General features: G+C 43.0%; 1 protein-coding gene across 2 annotated transcripts in view; it reads right to left on the bottom strand.

Moving 5' to 3' along the window:
• Positions 1-19,429, bottom strand: part of LOC311133485 (chromodomain-helicase-DNA-binding protein 6-like) — a 125,482-nt gene that overhangs the window by 35,211 nt on the left and 70,842 nt on the right. For both annotated transcript variants that reach the window (XM_084166971.1, XM_084166972.1), the window contains exons 12-19: positions 15,625-15,868; positions 9,112-9,288; positions 8,559-8,702; positions 5,886-6,141; positions 5,389-5,599; positions 2,905-3,100; positions 2,242-2,406; positions 916-1,095 (exon numbers count right to left, since the gene is read on the bottom strand). In XM_084166971.1, the coding sequence (XP_084023097.1) occupies positions 916-1,095; positions 2,242-2,406; positions 2,905-3,100; positions 5,389-5,599; positions 5,886-6,141; positions 8,559-8,702; positions 9,112-9,288; positions 15,625-15,868 (1,573 nt within the window). The remainder of the gene's footprint in view (positions 1-915; positions 1,096-2,241; positions 2,407-2,904; positions 3,101-5,388; positions 5,600-5,885; positions 6,142-8,558; positions 8,703-9,111; positions 9,289-15,624; positions 15,869-19,429) is intronic.

Raw genomic sequence — 19,429 nt, 5'->3', positions numbered from 1 at the left:
GTGCATATTGAAGATATTGGAAGAACTGTCCACATTTACTTTTCGTCAGCCAACAAGATGAGTAAGCCTAACGAACAGCAAAAGCACTAGCCTATGTCAATTTACCATCCCACATAGTACAAAAGTTGACCTATTCTATTCTGTGCGAGAAATACATATTCCAAACATAGTCTGGGACAGTTGTGGGATGCGATAGATCCCAAATTAATACAACCACTAACATCAAAAAAACTTTTTTATACAATGAGCCTGACGCAACAGATCAGAATGTTTAGCTTAAAATGTTGATAAACTATTAGGCTATTTCTTCACATTATAAGCGCAGCAATGCGCACATGGTAGTAGGCTATAAGTGCGAATATTACATTAGCGGAAAACACCATTATCAAAAGTGACCGCAAATGCAATTATGCATGTAATGCTTTTATTATAAAGGTGCATTTTTATGGTGAAAATGATCTTCCCCAAACTTGAAACTCACGCGCTGCTTATATATGCCAGTTAGGCTCTACACCCCTTGTAAAGCAGATTAATGTGCTTAATTTTAAGAAGTTATTTGGCCACTTTAGTGGTGATACAAACCTTATTAACACATATAACCCCTGACTAATATCCAGAACATCACTATCCAGACAGAGAGCTCCACCTTCGCCAAGGTAAACCCTCAATTGTAAACCTAACCCTTACCATTCAACAGGTAAGGGTTAGGTTTACAATTGAGTTTACTTTGGCAAGTGTGGAGCTCTCTGTCTGGATGGTGATGGTCAAGATATGGGTCAGGGGTTAATGGTCAGATGTATAAAAGGTTGGGGTTTAACTTGGCGAAGGTGGAGCCCTTGCCTACCGTCTTGATGTTGACAGTCTGGATATTAGGGTCAGGAGTTAGAGGTCAGGTGTATAAGGATCAGTGTTAACCTTGGCGAAGGTGGAGCCCTTGCCCTCTGTCTCGATGGTGATGGTTTGGGTGCGGCGCTGCAAGATCTGGTCGATGTCCTCCTCACAAAACTTGGAGCCCTCGTCCTCTTCATCCATCAACGCTCCATAAGCCCCCTTCCTCAGCAGGTCCTCCACCTCAATCTTGGTCATCTGCTGCGCCTTTAGGACACCATGCCCCCCGTTAGTTAGGCAGCCATACCAACAGCGCTCAGATCAGCTGGACCCAATTATAGATCAGGGTTGGGGTCAATTCCATTTCAATTCAGTCATTTAAACTGAACTAAACTCAAATTCTCTTTAATGCTTTTCAATGACGAAAATTGGAATAGGAACTGGTATTTTCATTTTAGTCCCTGAATAGAATACTCTTTTTATTTCCTGAATTAGATAGTTAAAGTTTGATAAAAGGGTGTAGGTGTAAAAAACCAGGATAGTCCAAAGGGACATGTTTAGCATGACCACTGACAACTGTTTGTGTTGTACTGCAAAACAGGCAACAAAAGCATTGAGAGGGACTGCAGTGCTGAGTGTGGACGGACATAGAAATCTCAAAGATGACTACTATATGAAAGTGAGCTCCAACCTTTTATTTGTATATTAGAATATAATATATTTCTAAACACTTCTACATGAATGTGGATGCTACCATGATTACAGATAATCTTGAATGAAGTGTGAATAAGGATGAGTGAGAAAGTTCGACGCACAAATATCACCTCCCCCCACAAAAAAATGCTTGTCTTGGGGGTATGATATTTGTGCATCTAACTTTCTCACTCATTATTATTCATGATTCATTCAGGATTATCCGGAATCATGGTAGCATCCACATTAAATGTAGAAGTGTTTAGAAACATATTCTAATTTTATTTACAATAAAAGTGACTCCAAAATGACACATTCATTTCTATTGTGCACAAAATAACCTGAAACACAACCGAAACAAACAGCAAATGCATTCTACTTTAATACACATACGTGAATTTGTCCCAATACTTTTGGTCTCCTAATTTGGGGGGACTATGTACAAAAAGTTCTGTAATATCTAAATGGTTCACCCTCAAATAAACAAATATATAATTTCAAATCCAAAGTGCTGGACAAGAAAAATGGTGTCACTGTCCCAATACTTTTGGAGCTCACTGTATACAAAGAAAATCCAGACATCATCACACATTCATCCTTCATAGTATAACCTAGTCCTAGATCTGTTTGTGCTGGCATGACGATGGAACGATGACAATAGGAGTTGGCAAGACAGCACAAACAGATCTGGGACCAGGCGATCATAGCACAGTCACTCACCCCATTGAGGCTGCCCTTTCGATTGATGTCCTGCAGCACAGCCTTGTCTAGACCCAGCTTCAGACTGGCTTTGTCAAACATCTCCCTCTCATAGGAGTTCCTGGTGATTAGCCTGTACACCTTCACTGCTTTACTCTGGCCGATGCGGTGGCAGCGAGCTTGGGCCTGGCAGGGACAAACACAGAGCATTTTCACACACAGGGCTTGAAACAGTTATTTTTCACTGGCATTCAAAGTTTCAAGTTTTAATGTCACGTGCACAAGTACAGTGAAATGCCTGTCTTGCAAGCTCTAAATCCAACAACGCAGTAATCAATATCAATGTAGTACTAAAAATAACAGAATAAAAATACGAAATAATAAGAACATTGTGTGAGTAATCTTTTTCTTTATACCATTTCATACTGCATGCCCACATGAAATAGCCAACGCTTTTATCCAAAGCGACTTACAGTAGTGAGCGCATACACATACAGTGGAGGCCCCAGCGGGAATCGAACCAAAAATCCTGACATTGCAAGCGCCAAGCTCTATCAACTGAGCCACACAGGACAACATGAAACAGCATCAGGAAATGAGTATAACACTTCTTAGTCCAGGACTAGGTTTAATCAGGGTCCGGAAAACGGGACCTAAGTGGTACTGAACTTTGTGTTGACTAACCTGTAGGTCGTTCTGGGGGTTCCAGTCTGAGTCGAAGATGATGCAGGTGTCTGCAGCGGTCAGGTTGATGCCCAGGCCCCCAGCACGGGTACACAGCAGGAACACAAAGCGGTCAGAGTCCACCTTACAGAATCTGTCGATCGCTGCCTGGCGCAGGTTACCCCGTACTCTGCCGTCAATGCGCTCATAGGTGTACCTAGAACCACACATACAACTTATGAACATACTGTAGCAACCTCAACCGAACACCTAGCGACCTCATCAAGAGCTTCGGATCTCTTGGCGTAACGGTGAAGGTGTTGGGCTGACAGTCGCTGGCCCCAGGTTTGAGTACTGGTCGGGGAACCCCCGAATTCTCTACAATACACACATATTATGTATTTAAACATACAGTACCAGACAAAAGTTTGGACACCTACTAATTCAAGGGTTTTCTTTATTTTTACTATTTTCTACATTGACATCAAAACTATGAAATAACACATATGGAATCATGTAGTAACCATAAATGTGTTTAAAAAAAAATCTCTCTCATTAATGCAACACATCTGTTCGGCAGAGTGACGAGTGACAGATATTTAAACCGTTTCGCGAGGCCTCTTCCCTCTTATTTTCTAGCCCGCATTCTGAGTAGCTCTTTTTATCTGCGGGGACATGTGGGACCGGCTTTTTCTGGAGCCCCTCCAACATCATGCATTGATGACAGCTTTGCATTCTCTCAACCAGCTTCATGAGGTAGTCACCTGGAATGTATTTCAATTAACAGTTGTGCTTTGTTAGAAGTTAATTTGTGGAACTTCTTTCCTTCTTAATGCATTTGTGACAATCAGTTGTGTTGTGACAAGGTAGGGTTGGTATACAGAAGATAGCCCTATTTGGTAAAAGATCAAGTCCATATTATGGCAAGAACAGCTCAAATGAGCAAAGACAAACGACAGTCCATCATTACTTTAAGACATGAAGTTCAGTCAATACGGAACATTTCAAGAACTTTCTTCAAGTGTAGTCGCAAAAACCATACGGCACCATGATGAAACTGGCTCTCATGAGGACCGCCACAGGAAAGGAAGACCCAGAGTTACCTCTGCTGCAGAGGATAAGTTCATTAGAGTTAACGGCACCTCAGATTGCAGCCCAAATAAATGCTTCACAGAGTTCAAGTAACAGACACAACTCAAAATCAACTGTTCAGAGGAGACCGTGTGAATCAGGCCTTCATGGTGGAATTGCTGCAAAGAAACCACTACTAAAGGACACCAATAAGAAGAGACTTGCTTGGGCCAAGAAACACGAGCAATGGACATTAGACCGGTGGAAATCTGTCCTTTGGTCTGATGAGTCCTAATTTGAGATTTCTGGTTCCAACCGTCGTGTCTTCGTGAGTTGCAGAGTAGGTGAAAGGATGATCTCCGCATGTGTGGTTCCCACCGTGAAGCATGGAGGAGGAGGTGTGATGGTGCTTTGCTGGTGACACTGTTTGTGATTTATTTAGAATTCAAGGCACACTTAACCAGCATGGCTACCACAGCATTCTGCAGTGATACACTATCCTATGTGGTTTGCGCTTAGTGGGACTATAATTTGTTTTTCAACAGGACAATGACCCAAAACACACCTCCAGGATGTGTAAGGGCTATTTGACCAAGGAAGAGAGTGATGGAGTGCTGCATCAGATGACCTGGCCTCCACAATCACCCGACCTCAACCCAATTGAAATGGTTTGGACAGCAGAGTGAAGGAAAAGCAGCCAACAAGTGCTCAGCATATGTGGGAACTCCTTCAAGACTGTTGGAAAAGCATTCCTCATGAAGCTGGTTGAGAGAATGCCAAGAGTGTGCAAAGCTGTCATCAAGGCAAAGGGTGGCTACTTTGAAGAATCTCAAATATAAAATATATTTTGATTTGTTAAACACTTTTTTGGTTACTACATGATTCCATATGTGTTATTTCATAGTTTTGATGTATTCACTATCATTCTACAATGTAGAAAATAGTAAAAAATAAAGAAAAACCCTTGAATGAGTAGGTGTGTCCAAACTCTTGACTGGTACTGTATATCCATACTGTGTTTAAAAAATAAATAAAACATCTTGCAATATTCATATTGTATCTCCAATCAAAATGCTTGGTCACCTCTTGCACTGTATATTTCAGTTAATAAATATAAAATCCCCTATGGATCATAGATATCCTGTAAAAATGTGTATCTAACACAGATCTATTCATCATTATGTCATAAAGTGACAGCCATTAATATGTTACGCACACGCACCTTTCCTGTTGGTCTTGGAACTGTCCAGCAAAATCATATATTTTTCCCTACTTGATAAACTGAACACAATTTCAGTCTTGGTCCGACTCTTTTTAGTCTAGAGCAGAGGGTGAGGGGGATTGTGATCTGGGCACACATAGCAGAGCTTGAGCCCAGTCCAGCAGCCCCATCCCCAGCCCCGCTCTCGACTCTATCCTCAGCCCCAACCTCACCTCCTCTGGATGAGGTAGTCCTCCAGGATGTCCAGGCAGCGCACCATCTGGGAGAAGACCAGCACCTTGTGGCCGCCAGCAATCAGCTTGGGCAGCAGCTTGTCGATAAGCACCAGCTTCCCCGCCGCCTGGATCATGGCCTGGAGCTGGAAGTCCCAGGCATCAGGGCTGTGCGTTTTCCTGAAGCTATCCAGGATCTTCTCCTCCGCACCTGGACGTGTCCAGAGAAGATAAGGGAGAAAAAAGGGCTACTTAGCATGCATTGTAGAGAGCCTTGTGAAGGTCAGAGAAAATAGGTATAAAGCCATTTCCATAATGCTGCTTATAAAGTCAGAGTGGAATTATATAAAGGACTCTACAAGACTCTGGAAGCTAGAAGGAATACAGGTGTTAACAGATTCGTTCAGCCGTCAACTCATTTTACAATTAATATTTTATTATGAACTATTAACATTTGTAGAGCGTGTGTGTGTGTACGTGTGATGTCCACACGTCACCTTTGATCAGGTAGGGGTGGTTGCAGCACTTGCGTAGCTCCATCATGGTGTTGATGAGGTTGGGCATGTTGTGTTGGTTGGCCCCCTTGGCCAGGAAGGTGAAGTTCTTCTCCAGGATGGCACGGTAGTACTTCTTCTGCATGTTGGTGAGCTCCACCTCGATGATGGTTTCCTCCTTGGGCGCCAGGTTCTTCTCCACGTCGTCCTTCAGCCGCCGCAGCATCATGGGCTTAAGGATGGCCTGAAGCTTCTTCACCTGGGGGAGAGGAGAGCAGGGTTGGGGTCAATTCCATTCCCAATTCAGTCAATTCTGGATGTACTTAATTGACTGAATGAAATTAAAATTGACCCCAACCCTGGGGGAGAGGACAGAGGAGGTCAGGATCTGATGGTCTGCAGTAATGAGCCTCTAGTGTAGCTACAGACACAGCAATATGTTTAGTTTAGGCTCAGACAAAACAATTGTTTGTTTAGTCTGGGCTGGACAACCAAGCGGCAAGTAGCATAGCGGTTAACAGCGTTGGGCCAGTAACCAAAAGGTTGCTGGTTCGAATCTCCGAGCCGACTAGGTGAAAAAAAAATCTGTCGATATGCCCTTGAGCAAGGTACTTAACCTTAATTGTTCCTGTAAGTCGCTCTGGATAAGATAGTCTGCTAAATTATTAGAATGAATGTAGAATGTATAAAATTGCAGTAGACAACAATATCTTACTGTGGCGCTATTCATAACAATGTTTAAATTATCTGCAGATGCAACAATTTGATAACGACACGGATTCAGCAACTGCTTGATGATGTAAAGTGCAGGCTTTCTGTTTTATTCAGTAGGATTTTAGCTGTCATTAAGTGTATGATACAATGCTTAAAAGGAAATTGCTGAGGGGTATCTACAGTTGAAGTCGGAAGTTTATATACACCTTAGCCAAATACATTTAAACTCAGTTTTTCACAATTCTTGACATTTAATCCTAGTAAAAATTCCCTGTTTTAGGTCAGTTAGGATCACCACTATATTTTAAGAATGTGAAATGTCAGAATAATAGTAGATAATGATTTATTTCAGCTTTTCTTTCTTTCATCACATTCCCAGTGGGTCAGAAGTTTGCATACACTCAATTAGTATTTGGTAGCATTGCCTTTAAATTGTTTAACTTGGGTCAAAGATTTTGGGTAGCCTTCCACAAGCCTCCCACAATAAGTTGGGTGAATTTTGGCCCATTCCTTCTGACAGAGCTGGTGTAATTGAGTCAGGTTTGTAGGCCTCTTTGCTCGCACACTCTTTTTCAGTTCTGCCCACACATTTTCGATAGGATTGAGGTCAGGGCTTTGTGATGGCCACTCCAATACCTTGACTTTGTTGTCCTTAAGCCATTTTTCCACAACTTTGGAAGTATGCTTGGGGTCATTGTCCATTTGGATGATCCATTTGCAACGAAGCTTTAACTTCCTGACTGATGTCTTGAGATGTTGCTTCAATATATCCACATAATATTCCTTCCTCATGATGCCATTTATTTTGTGAAGGGCACCAGTCCCTCCTGCAGCAAAGCACCCCCACAGCATAATGCTGCCACCCCCGTGCTTCACGGTTGGGATGGTGTTCTTCGGCTTGCAAGCTACACCCTTTTTCCTCCAAACATAATGATGGTCATTATGGCCAAACAGTTCTATTTTTGTTTCATCAGACCAGAGGACATTTCTCAAAAAAGTACAATCTTTGTCCCCATGTGCAGTTGCAAACCGTAGTCTGGCTTTTTTATGGCGGTTTTGGAGCAGTGGCTTCTTCCTTTCTGAGAGGCCTTTCAGGTTGTCGATATAGGACTCGTTTTACTGTGGATATAGATACTTTTGTACCCGTTTCCTCCAGCATCTTCACAAGGTCCTTTGCTGTTGTTCTTGGATTGATTTGCACTTTTCGCACCAAAGTACGTTCATCTCTAGGAGACAGAACGTGTCTCCTTCCTGAGCAGTATGACGGCTGCGTGGTCCCATGGTGTTTATACTTGCGTACTATTGTTTGTACAGATGAACGTGGTACCTTCAGGCGTTTGGAAATTGCTCCCAAGGATGAACCAGACTTGTGGAGGTCTACCATTTTTTTTCTGAGGTCTTGGCTGATTTCTTTTGATTTTCCCATGATGTCAAGCATAGAGGCACTGAGTTTGAAGGTAGGCCTTGAAATACATCCACAGGTACACCTCCAATTGACTCAAATTATGTCAATTAGCCTATCAGAAGCTTCTAAAGTCATGACACATTTTCTGGAATTTTCCAAGCTGTTTAAAGGCACATTCAACTTAGTGTATGTAAACTTCTGACCCACTGGAATTGTGATACAGTGAATTACAAGTGAAATAATCTGTAAACAATTGTTGGAAAAATTACTTGTGTCATGCACAAAGTAGATGTACTAACCGACTTGCCAAAACTATAGTTTGTTAAAAATACATTTGTGGAGTGCTTGAAAAATTAGTTTTAATGACTCGAACCTAAGTGTATGTAAACTTCCGACTTCAACTGTATAAGGAAGAATCAACATTCCCATAGATTCCTGTATTTTCACATGGCAAGTTTCCTATACATTCCTGTAAATTCCCATTAATTCCAAAGGAAAGTTTCCCACTTTTTCCCAGATTTGTTCAACCCTAAAAAGGGTACCCCCGAGAAAATCACCTGTTCCTCAGTCTTCAGATCTCCAAACTCCTCCAGGAAGAGGCTCTCTGAGGGGAACTGTAGGGGCTCCAGGAAGTTGAGCAGACTGAAGAGCTCCTCCACGGAGTTCTGCAGGGGGGTGCCTGTCAGGAGGACCTTGTGTTCCTACAGGGGTTAGGGTTTATATTTTTTTTTTTCATGATACTCAAAGACAACTTGGTATGTATCATCCAACTCAGTGATCCCACTCGTTAGTCTGGCTGATTTCAATTTGATTTTTCTGCTGTACTTCCCTCTTGACATTTGACATTTACATTTTAGTCATTTAACAGACGCTCTTATCCAGAGCGACTTACAGTTAGTGAGTGCATACATTTTTTATTTTTTTCATACTGGCGCCCCGTGGGAAACGAACCCACAACCCTGGCGTTGCAAGCGCCATGCTCTACCAACTGAGCTACACGGGGCCAAGGGAGGGCATCCATGCTACTATTAGCCTTGGCTGGTGCTGCACTGAATTGACTACAAAGAACAATGCAGACGGTCAAGAGAGTTAGCTAGCTACCCCCCTCACCAGGTTCATGAGCTTGAGGCCCTCCAGGAGTTTACAATTGCGGTTCTTGAGGCGGTGGGCCTCGTCGATGATCACGCAGCGCCAGTGGATCTTCTTCAGCTCCGGGCAGTCGGCCATGATCATCTCAAAGGTGGTGATCACCCCGTGGAACTTGTACCCTCCCAACACTATGTTTCCCTATATACAGAGAAAGAAAGGTAGAAGAAAAGGAAATATTGGGGGAAAAAAGGAATTGAGAATGCTTTAACACTTCTTAAACACTTTTTTAGAGCAATTATTTAAACACTTTGATGAATGCTGTGAATTTGTCCGCAATGAGGGCAGATGTAAGTACAGTTCTGGTCCTAAATAAGTGTAATCCTACCATGGTAAAATCAAGAGAATTGCAGTGGCAACACATTGCGGTCCTCTCTGATCAAATATCAAAATGCGTAATATTCATTTTCCCTGATGTGCATTCCATAATGCCAGGCGTTCTTCGGTGAAGTTGATCTATCTTGTAACGTTAGAAGACAATAATCAAACCTGCAATTGTGCTTGCTGCCACACGGCACTCTGTGTGTCCCCTTTACTGCAGCAAAACATTCATGTAACATTTATTCGGGCCTGAGCTGGAAGTGGGTCAGGGGCATTACGCATCCATTAAAGCTCTCTTCCATTACTTCAAAACACCTTACCTTGAGACTACCTCCTCAACATGAGTTCCTTAAAAGCACTCGAGAAGCATGAAGTACAGATATTGTCAGTACCACGGAAACACATTTCTCGAGATACTAGTAGCAAGGTTCCACTGCGCTCTCTAATAAGGGTGGGAAATTAACTTTTTGGTCCTCCAGCCACTGTGGCAGGTAGATTTTTAAAATCTCCCAGCCACTCAGGATTCTTTACCAGCCAAAATATTTTGCGCCATAATTACAACCCCAAAAAACTAATACGGATGAACATGCTTCGTTTTTCTAAAACAATAAATGTATTACTAGTAAGAAGTCATTTCTTAATTTCATTTCATTTTTGTGACCTGCTTCTTTTAACCAATGTATGTTAAAATAAATCATTTAGATACAATAGTAAAAACAGAAACAGTTCTACAACTGAACATCAAGAATCAACAAAATGCCTAACCTGCCACAAAAGGCGGAGTGATATGGCTTATTTATTATAGTTCAGGGCTCTACGCTGACATTTTTTTACAAGGAGTACAAGTAGAAATGAAGCACACAAATATATTTAGGAGAACAATTAAAGTATTTGAGTGTTTAAATGATAAGAAATGAATTAAAGTTAATGAATAAAGGTTTTTAGGAGTGATCCATGCTCAATCAAGCACAATCATTAGGTGAGAATTTTTCAGTTGCCCTTTTAAGGGACGGGCCATTACAAACAATGTAGAAGAAAAAAATTATAAAGCCGCATACAAACATGGTCTCTTTCTTGAGTAAGGCAGCTCCAAAAAGCAGGTGTTTCAGCCTAGCTCAGTGCTTTCTGTGGTGGCGGGGCAGCCAGCGAAAGCACAGAGCGTAGGCGTTGGTAATCTTCTCTAGTTGCGCCGTGATTGGCTCAGTGTTCTGTCACTCATGGGGACACTACATCACCGCGGAATCTACAGGGAGAGCAAGGCAGTTCAAGCCCCTTTGGGTGCTGCCATAGATTTACAGTAGAAGTGCCCGTCCAAGAAGGCTCAAGGTCATTGGACACAGATAAAATGACGTCAAATCACATTATATCTACTGTAGCTTTGATTGTACTGATCATGTCAATATCATACTTCAAAATCTTAGCTAGCATATGAAGAGAAAATATAGATCAAATGTATCGGTGCTCATCGGCCATTGGAAATTAACATTACACAACAAGACGAATGAGTGGTTTGGAAGGATGGTTTGGAAGGAATCAGTGGCTAACTGTGAGCGTTGCAAAGCAATCAATATTTTGCTTCCCCTGACTGCTATTCGGTGGAGAGGGTGTGTGGTTCAAGTCTGGGTTTAACCCCCTAGAGTCGATTTCCGTGGCCCCGCGTAAATCTACTTAGCATAATAAAAAAAATCCATAAAAATCTGTCAGTTTAAGCTAGAGATGTTTTTTGTTGTTGCATTGGATGCATCTCAATCCACCGCATCAGCCAATGCCGCACTTCCACATCTGCGGTAAAAGGTGGCAGAGCTAGAACGGTGTTTGTCAGACCATGACACATCCCGAAAATCGGTTTTCTCACGAAAACGTATTTAGTGTCCTAACATTTTGGCCCACAAACCAAAGATGAGACTCTCACAAACACGATGGTGTCTCCGTTTTGCTCTACGAACCCCACAAGCATCTTGGAATTCGTCTGAAGACGGTACAGCCGATCTGTCAACTTCTGTCTGTAGTGTCCGATCAGTTTGGGCTACACACTAATATGAGTAAAGGAGAGACTCTCACGAACACGTACATGTTGGTTGTTTTGCTCTAGGATGCCCACAAACCACATACGACTAGTCTGAAGGTCCCTGTACCAGTTTTAAAAAATTAATAGAAGTACAGTGAATTAGGAAAGTATTCAGTCATTTTCCACATTTTGTTTTCGTTACAGCCTTATTCTAAAATTGATTAAATAGTTTTTTCCCCCCTTCATCAATCTACACACAATACCCCATAATAACAAAGCGATAACAGGTTTTATTGCATAAATATTCAGACCGTTTGCTATGAGACTCGAAATTGAGCTCAGGTACCTCCTGTTTCCATTGATCATCCTTGAGATGTTTCTACAACTTGGAGTCCACTTGTGGTAAATTCATTTGATTGTACATGATTTGGAAAGGCACACACCTATCTATATAAGGTCCCACAGCTGACAGTGCATGTCAGAGCAAATACCAAGCCATCACGTCGAAGGAATTGTCCGTAGAGCTCCGAGACAGGATTGTGCCGAGGCACAGATCTGGGGAAGGGTACCAAAACATGTCTGCAGCATTGAAGGTCCCCAAGAACACAATGGCCTCCATCATTCTTAAATGGAAGAAGTTTGGAACCACCAAGACCCTTCCTAGAGCAATCGGGGGAGAAGGGCCATGGTCAGGGAGGTGACCAATAACCCGATGGTCACTGATAGAGCTCCAGAGTTCCTCTGTGGACATGGGAGATCCTTCCAGAAGGACAACCATCTCTGCAGCATTCCACCAATCAGGCCATTATGGTAGAGTGGCCAGACGGAAGCCACTCCTCAGTAAAAGGCACATGACAGCCCGCTTGGAGTTTGCCAAAAGGCACCTAAAGGACTCTCAGACCATGAGAAACAAGATTCTTTGGTCTGATGAAACCAAGATTGAACTCTTTGGCCTGATGTCAAGCGTCACGTCTGGATGAAACCTGGCACCATCCCTACGGTAAAGCATGGTGGTGGGAGCATTATGCTGTGTGGAGGCCCTGGGTCTGAACCCCGCCCTGTGCAATTGGGTCCTGGACTTCCTGACGGGCCACCCCCAGGTGGTGAAGGTAGGAAACAACACCTCCACTTCGCTGATCTTCAACACTGGGGCCCCACAAGGGTGCGTGCTCAGCCCCCTCCTGTACTCCCTGTTAACCCATGACTGCGTGGCCAAGCACGCCTCCTCCTAAATCATCAAGTTTGCAGACGACACAAAAGTAGTAGGCTTGATTACCAACAATGATGAGTAAGCCTACAGGGAGAAGGTGAGGGCTCTGGGAGTGTGGTGCCAGGAAAATAACCTCTCACTCAACATCAACCAAACAAAGGAGATGATCGTGGACTTCAGGAAACAGCAGAGGGAGCACCCTTTTATCCACATCGACGGGACAGCAGTGGAGAAGGTGGAAAGCTTCAAGTTCCTCGGCGTACATATCACTGACAAACTGAAATGTCCACCCACACAGACAGTGTGGTGAAGGCTGAACAGCGCCTCTTCAACCTCAGGAGGCTTAAGAAATGTGGCTTGGCACCTAAAACCCTCACAAACCTTTACAGATGCACAATTGTGAGCATCCTGTCGGGCTGTATCACCGCCTGGTACGGCAACTGGACCACCTGCAACCGCAGGACTCTCCAGAGGGTGGTGCGGTCTGCCCAACGCATCACTTGGTGCAAACTACCAGCACTCCAGGACACCTACAGCACCCATGTCATAGGAAGGCCAAAAAGATAATCAAGGACAACAACCACACTGCCTGTTCACCCTGCTGATCCAGAAGGCGAGGTGTAGCTCAGTTGGTAGAGCATGGTGTTTGCAACGCCAGGGTTGTGGGTTCGATTCCTACGGGGGGGCAGTATAAAAAAATATATATGTATGCACTCACTAACTGTAAGTCGCTCTGGATAAGAGAGTCTGCTAAATGACTAAAATGTAAATGTAAAATGAGGTCAGTACAGGTGCATCAAAGCTGGGACCGAGAGACTGAAAAACAGCTATCTCAAGGCCATCAGACTGTTAAATAGCATTCACTAGCACGTTAGAGGCTGCTGCCTATATACAAAGAATAGAAATCACTGGCCACTTTAATAAATGGAACACTAGTCACTTTAATGTTTACATATCCTGCATTACTCATCTCATATGTATATACTGTATTCTACTGTATACTATTCTACTATATATTAGTTTATGCCGCTCTGACATTGCTCGTCCATATATTTATTCATATATTCTTAATTCCATTGCTTTACTTAGATTTGTGTGTATTGGGTATATGTTGTGAAATTGTTAGATAGTACTGCACAGTCGGAGCTAGAAACACAAGCATTTCGCTACACCCGCAATAACTTCTGCTAAACACGTGTATGTGACCAATAAAATTTGATTTGGGATGTTGTAAATCACATTGTGTGATTTTTAAGTAATTAATTTGCATTTTATTGCATGACATAAGTATTTGATCACCTACCAACCAGTAAGAATTCCGGCTCTCACAGACCTGTTAGTTTTTCTTTAAGAAGCCCTCCTGTTCTCCACTCATTACCTGTATTAACTGCACCGGTTTGAACTCGTTACCTGTATAAAAGACACCTGTACACACACTCAATCAAACAGACTCCAACCTCTCCACAAGACCAGAGAGCTGTGTAAGGACATCAGGGATAAAATTGTAGACCTGCACAAGGCTGGGATGGGCTACAGGACAATAGGCAAGCAGCTTGGTGGGAAGGCAACAACTGTTGGCGCAATTATTAGAAAATGGAAGGAGTTCAAGATGACGGTCAATCACCCTCGGTCTGGGGCTCCATGCAAGATCTCACCTCGTGGGGCATCAATGATCATGAGGAAGGTGAGGGATCAGCCCAGAACTACACGGCAGGACCTGGTCAATGACCTGAAGAGAGCTGGGACCACAGTCTCAAAGAAAACCATTAGTAACACACTACGCCGTCATGGATTAAAATCCTGCAGCGCACGCAAGGTCCACCTGCTCAAGCCAGCGCATGTCCAGGCCCGTCTGAAGTTTGCCAATGACCATCTGGATGATCCAGAGGAGGAATGGGAGAAGGTCATGTGCTCTCATGAGACAAAAATAGAGCTCTTTGGTCTAAACTCCACTCGCCGTGTTTGGAGGAAGAAGAAGGATGAGTACAACCCCAAGAACACCATCCCAAACGTGAAGCATGGAGGTGGAAACATCATTCTTTGGGGATGCTTTTCTGCAAAGGGGACAGAACGACTGCACCGTATTGAGGGGAGGATGGATGGGGCCATGTATCGCGAGATCTTGGCCAACAACCTCCTTCCCTCAGTAAGAGCATTGAAGATGGGTCGTGGCTGGGTCTTCCAGCATGACAACGACCCGAAACACATAGCCAGGGCAACTAAGGAGTGGCTCCGTAAGAAGCATCTCAAGGTCCTGGAGTGGTCTAGCCAGTCTCGAGACCTGAACCCAATAGAACATCTTTGGAGGGAGCTGAAAGTCCGTATTGCCCAGCGACAGCCCGGAAACCTGAAGGATCCGGAGAAGGTCTGTATGGAGGGGTGGGCCAAAATCCCTGCTGCAGTGTGTGCAAACCTGGTCAAGACCTACAGGAAATGTATGATCTCTGAAATTGCAAACAAAGGTTTCTGTACCAAATATTAAGTTCTGCTTTTCTGATGTATCAAATACTTATGTCATGCAATAAAATGCAAATTAATTACTTAAAAATCATACAATGTGATTTTCTGGATTTTTTTTTAGATTCCGTCTCTCACAGTTGAAGTGTACCTATGATAAAAATGACAGACCTCTACACGCTTTGTAAGTAGGAAAACCTGCAAAATCGGCAGTGTATCAAATACTTGTTCTCCCCACTGTACATACACAGTGGTGCAATTTCATACATTCACATACAATGGCTCACTTCAGGAACCTTTGCATTTTAGTATGCATGCACACACTGCATCTGCCCAACATACTGTCTCACACCCCACACATGCACGCACCATTGTCTCACCTGCTGGGCCTTGTGATACATCTCACAGCTGCCTACTGTCGCACGCACACACACACACACACACACACACACACACACACACACAGACCATGTTGGCTCACCTGCTGGTCCTTGTGGTACATCTCATACTGGTGGATCATCTGGCGGCTGATCTGGCTGCCGTGGTAGACGATGACGTTGATCTCCGTCCAGGTGCGGAACTCCCTCTCCCAGTTGGTGATGGTGGAAAGGGGGGCGATGATGAGGAAGGGTCCCCGCAGGCCCATGGAGAACATCTCGAAGAGGAAGGTGATGGACTGGATGGTCTTCCCCAGGCCCATCTCGTCAGCCAGGATGCAGTTCTTCCTGTACGGGAAGAGGTGGGAAAACTGTGGTGTCAAACTCACAAAAATATTTTCATCAAAGAAAACAAAAAGGGGTGGGAGGGGGTGACCTTAATCATAGTGGCCTGCTGAGGGAGAGTAGAGATAATCTCCGAACCTAGAACCAAATCTCACGTGTGCTGGCCAGCCAACTCGGTTTGATTTTGGGGGCTGAGATTTTCAAATCTGTACTGAACTGAAGTAACAGATAAGTACCAACCGTCAAAAAGCCTCTGCCAAAGCCATTCCCCAGCACCTTCCCAAGAAGCCCACCTGTATACAATACAAGCTGCACAGATGCACTGAATGACAACATGTCATGGAGGTATCTAATGATGTTTTGGATGCAACTATTTCACAGGTTGGCAGTGCAAAGTTAATCCACCACCGCACCAGAAGATTTCATCCCCTCCATCTCAGACTTGACAGATTACATGTTAAACTGTCACGATAGTTCCTTTGAACACCTGATCTACCCTTTTGATCATGCCTGATTTCAATATGTGTTAGTAGTCTATCTAGGATGATAACTGTCCAAAAAAGCACCACGTGCTTTTGCAGCATGTGCTATTCACCATGTGTTAACATATGTTTTGGGTTTTTGATCTGGTGTGTGTGTGTGTGAGAGTCAAAGTGCATGTGAGAGAGTGAGTGAGAGTCAGCGTGAGTGAATGAAAGAGAGAGACAGTGTGATTGAGTGAGTGAACCTAACAATTACAGAGGCATTTGTATGAACTTCTGTAGTATTATAAATGTAAGCGTTCTAAATTTCAACATTCAAGAAAGTATTTTACACACATCATATGTGTCCATTACAATCTATGCAAGAATCGGAATGCATGATTTCTCACCAGTACTTGAAAGCATGTAAATAAAACAGTAAATACATTATGCTACATACATACATACATATGGTATACTACAATAGAAACGACAACACGATATACAGAAAATAAGGCACTTACTTTGAGAGGAACACACGTCCAAAATTCGTAAGGAAAACAACAATGAAGGCAATGCAAGCACCAGCCAGGAAATGTGCCAGGGGGAAAAAGTTAGTGCTAGACTGTGCAAATGTCTGCATACTTGATCTGGGGTAACACTGGGGAGGTGCTTGGGCTCTCATCGAAGAGAGAATTTTGTACGGTTCAGTAAAGTCTCAAACATAAATTGTCCGCAACAGTGAAATGGGCTACATTCTATGTGAATTACTGAGGAGGCGGAACACACCTCAATTCAAACTGTTAGAAAATAATTTCAAATTGACAAGTTGAAATATGTGACTCGTTTAGTAAACTAGGCATATGTCGCGGGTCACTACCTCACAGGAAAGCCATTTGAACGTAAACTTTTTTAATTTTTTTTTAATCAAAATTAGTTTTCTGGCGCAAATGCCTTCTGGAACATGTGAACTTTCATGTGCCTTAATAACAAACTTGTATGGCATCTGTAAATATGAATACAATTGTTAAATTACGAGCCAGTAGTCATGATTGACTGAGATAATGAGTGGGCTGGACATGTCGAGAGAGCAGAGAGGATTGGTCTGCCATATAGCACGCTTTGTCTATTTGAACTGGTCAGTATGTGTAGGTAATCCTGTCTAACGCAGCTTTTTTTAAACGTATCGTGTATTGGAGCTGCATAAGTGTTGCTCTCCACTTTCTGGAGGATCGAGTTTTGAAATCTGTGGAATTAGAGTATGATAGCTAACGAGATGGAGAAAACACCTGTCTCCAGATTACATCTTCAAACTAAGGGAAACCATGGCATCCGTGACAGGGAGACGCGTCAATCATGCATGATGTATACGGGTAAAATAATCTAGCTAGCTACATTTTCTAATTTTGGCAGAAAGTGGTTTCATTTCAAGTTAAAGTGTACTGTTAGCTATCTAGCTAACGTTATCTGGCTGGCTCGCTAGCTAACGTTACGTGTATGCTCTTATTATTCGTATCTCAGAGCCATTTGCTTGCTAATATTGAACCTGGTTGGTTAGCTACCTGCAGATTCATGCAGTTGGGATTATGGTTCATTGTTTAGCTAGCTAGCTAACATTAGCTGGCTGGCTCGCTAGCTAACGTTACGTGTAGGGTTTGACTTTGACACTTTGCTTACCTAGCTAGTTTCATTGTTTACCTATCTAGCCAGCTACACGTCTTAAAAAAAGACTCTACTATGCAAGTAACCATTTCGGGTGCGTTCGTAAATTCAGTCTGAGTATGCCTGAGCGCAGAATAATTAAATTGTTGCCAGCAGCACAGTTACAGTCACCAACACTCTGGATTTTGCTACATAAGACCGAATCAAGGCGGTTGGTCACATATAGCCTACAGATAATTAGCAGGCAGCATGTGTCTTGATTTGAGGGCAGCGCGGGTCAACTGTCCTGTTGCGTAACAATCACATTTTGGAACAGTGAGTGCATTCTGACATCATGCGCATAAAAAAAATAAAAAAAAACTCAGGCTGGGGCGACCGTTAGATATATTTGGATCTCACGCTTGAAGAGGTTAATAAGCACAATGTAGTGAGTAAAAGCCTAATTGGATTTATACCAAAACATTGCACGACCAATAAACACGTCCACCAAAATAATTCCAAAATATACACTTTCTTTATCGACTTCCAAAAACCATTTGATTCTATTTGGCATACAGGACTGTTCTACAAAGTCATTGAAAGTGGTGTAGGGGGTAAAACATGACATAATTAAGTCAATGTATACTGGCAATACGTGCAGCATCACAATTGGCAAGAAAATAACATAATTATTTAACCAGGGGCGGGGTCTTTGACAGGGTTGCAATCTGAGCCCCGCGCTCTTCAATATTTACATAAACGAATTGGACACTATTCTAGAAAAATCCTCAGCCCATGGTGTTAGTCTCCACAGTTCAGAGGTTAAATGCCTGCTCTTCGCAGATGACCTGTGCCTGCTGTCACCCACAGCACATGGCCTACAGCAGAGACTGGACCTGCTAGAGCAGTACTGCCAGACCTGGGCCTGGGCAGTAAACCCCCAAAAAACAAAAATAATGATTTTCCAGAGACGATCCAGATCTCAGGGAATTAGACCAAAGTTCTCAATTGGTACAAAATATATAGAGTATTGCACACACTACAATTACTTAGGTTTAAAATAAGCTCAACTGGACACCTAAATGAGGTGAATGAACAGAGAGAAATCACGCAGGGCATTCTACAGCATTAAAAATGAATCCAAACTGAAATACCTATACAAATTTGGCTAAAACAAATTGAATGTGTCATTGAACCAATTGCACTTTATGGCAGCGAGTTGTGGGGTCCACTTGCAAAACAATATTTCGCCCAATGGGACAATCTCCCCATTTAAATCCTGCATGCAGAGTTCTGTAAGATTCTCCTACATGTCCAGAGCAAAACTACAACCAATGCATGCAGGGTAGATTTAGGCCAATACCCAAAAATAATTTTAAAAAATACAGTGATCCACTCTCATATCATTACTAAGCCCTACAATACCAAGAGCTGAGCAAAGTCCCCTTATCCAGCTGGTCCT

The sequence above is a fragment of the Coregonus lavaretus genome (assembly GCF_964263955.1).
Source record: "Coregonus lavaretus genome assembly, chromosome: 8".
Taxonomy (NCBI): domain Eukaryota; kingdom Metazoa; phylum Chordata; class Actinopteri; order Salmoniformes; family Salmonidae; genus Coregonus; species Coregonus lavaretus.
This window is presented reverse-complemented; position numbering and strand designations above follow the sequence as displayed.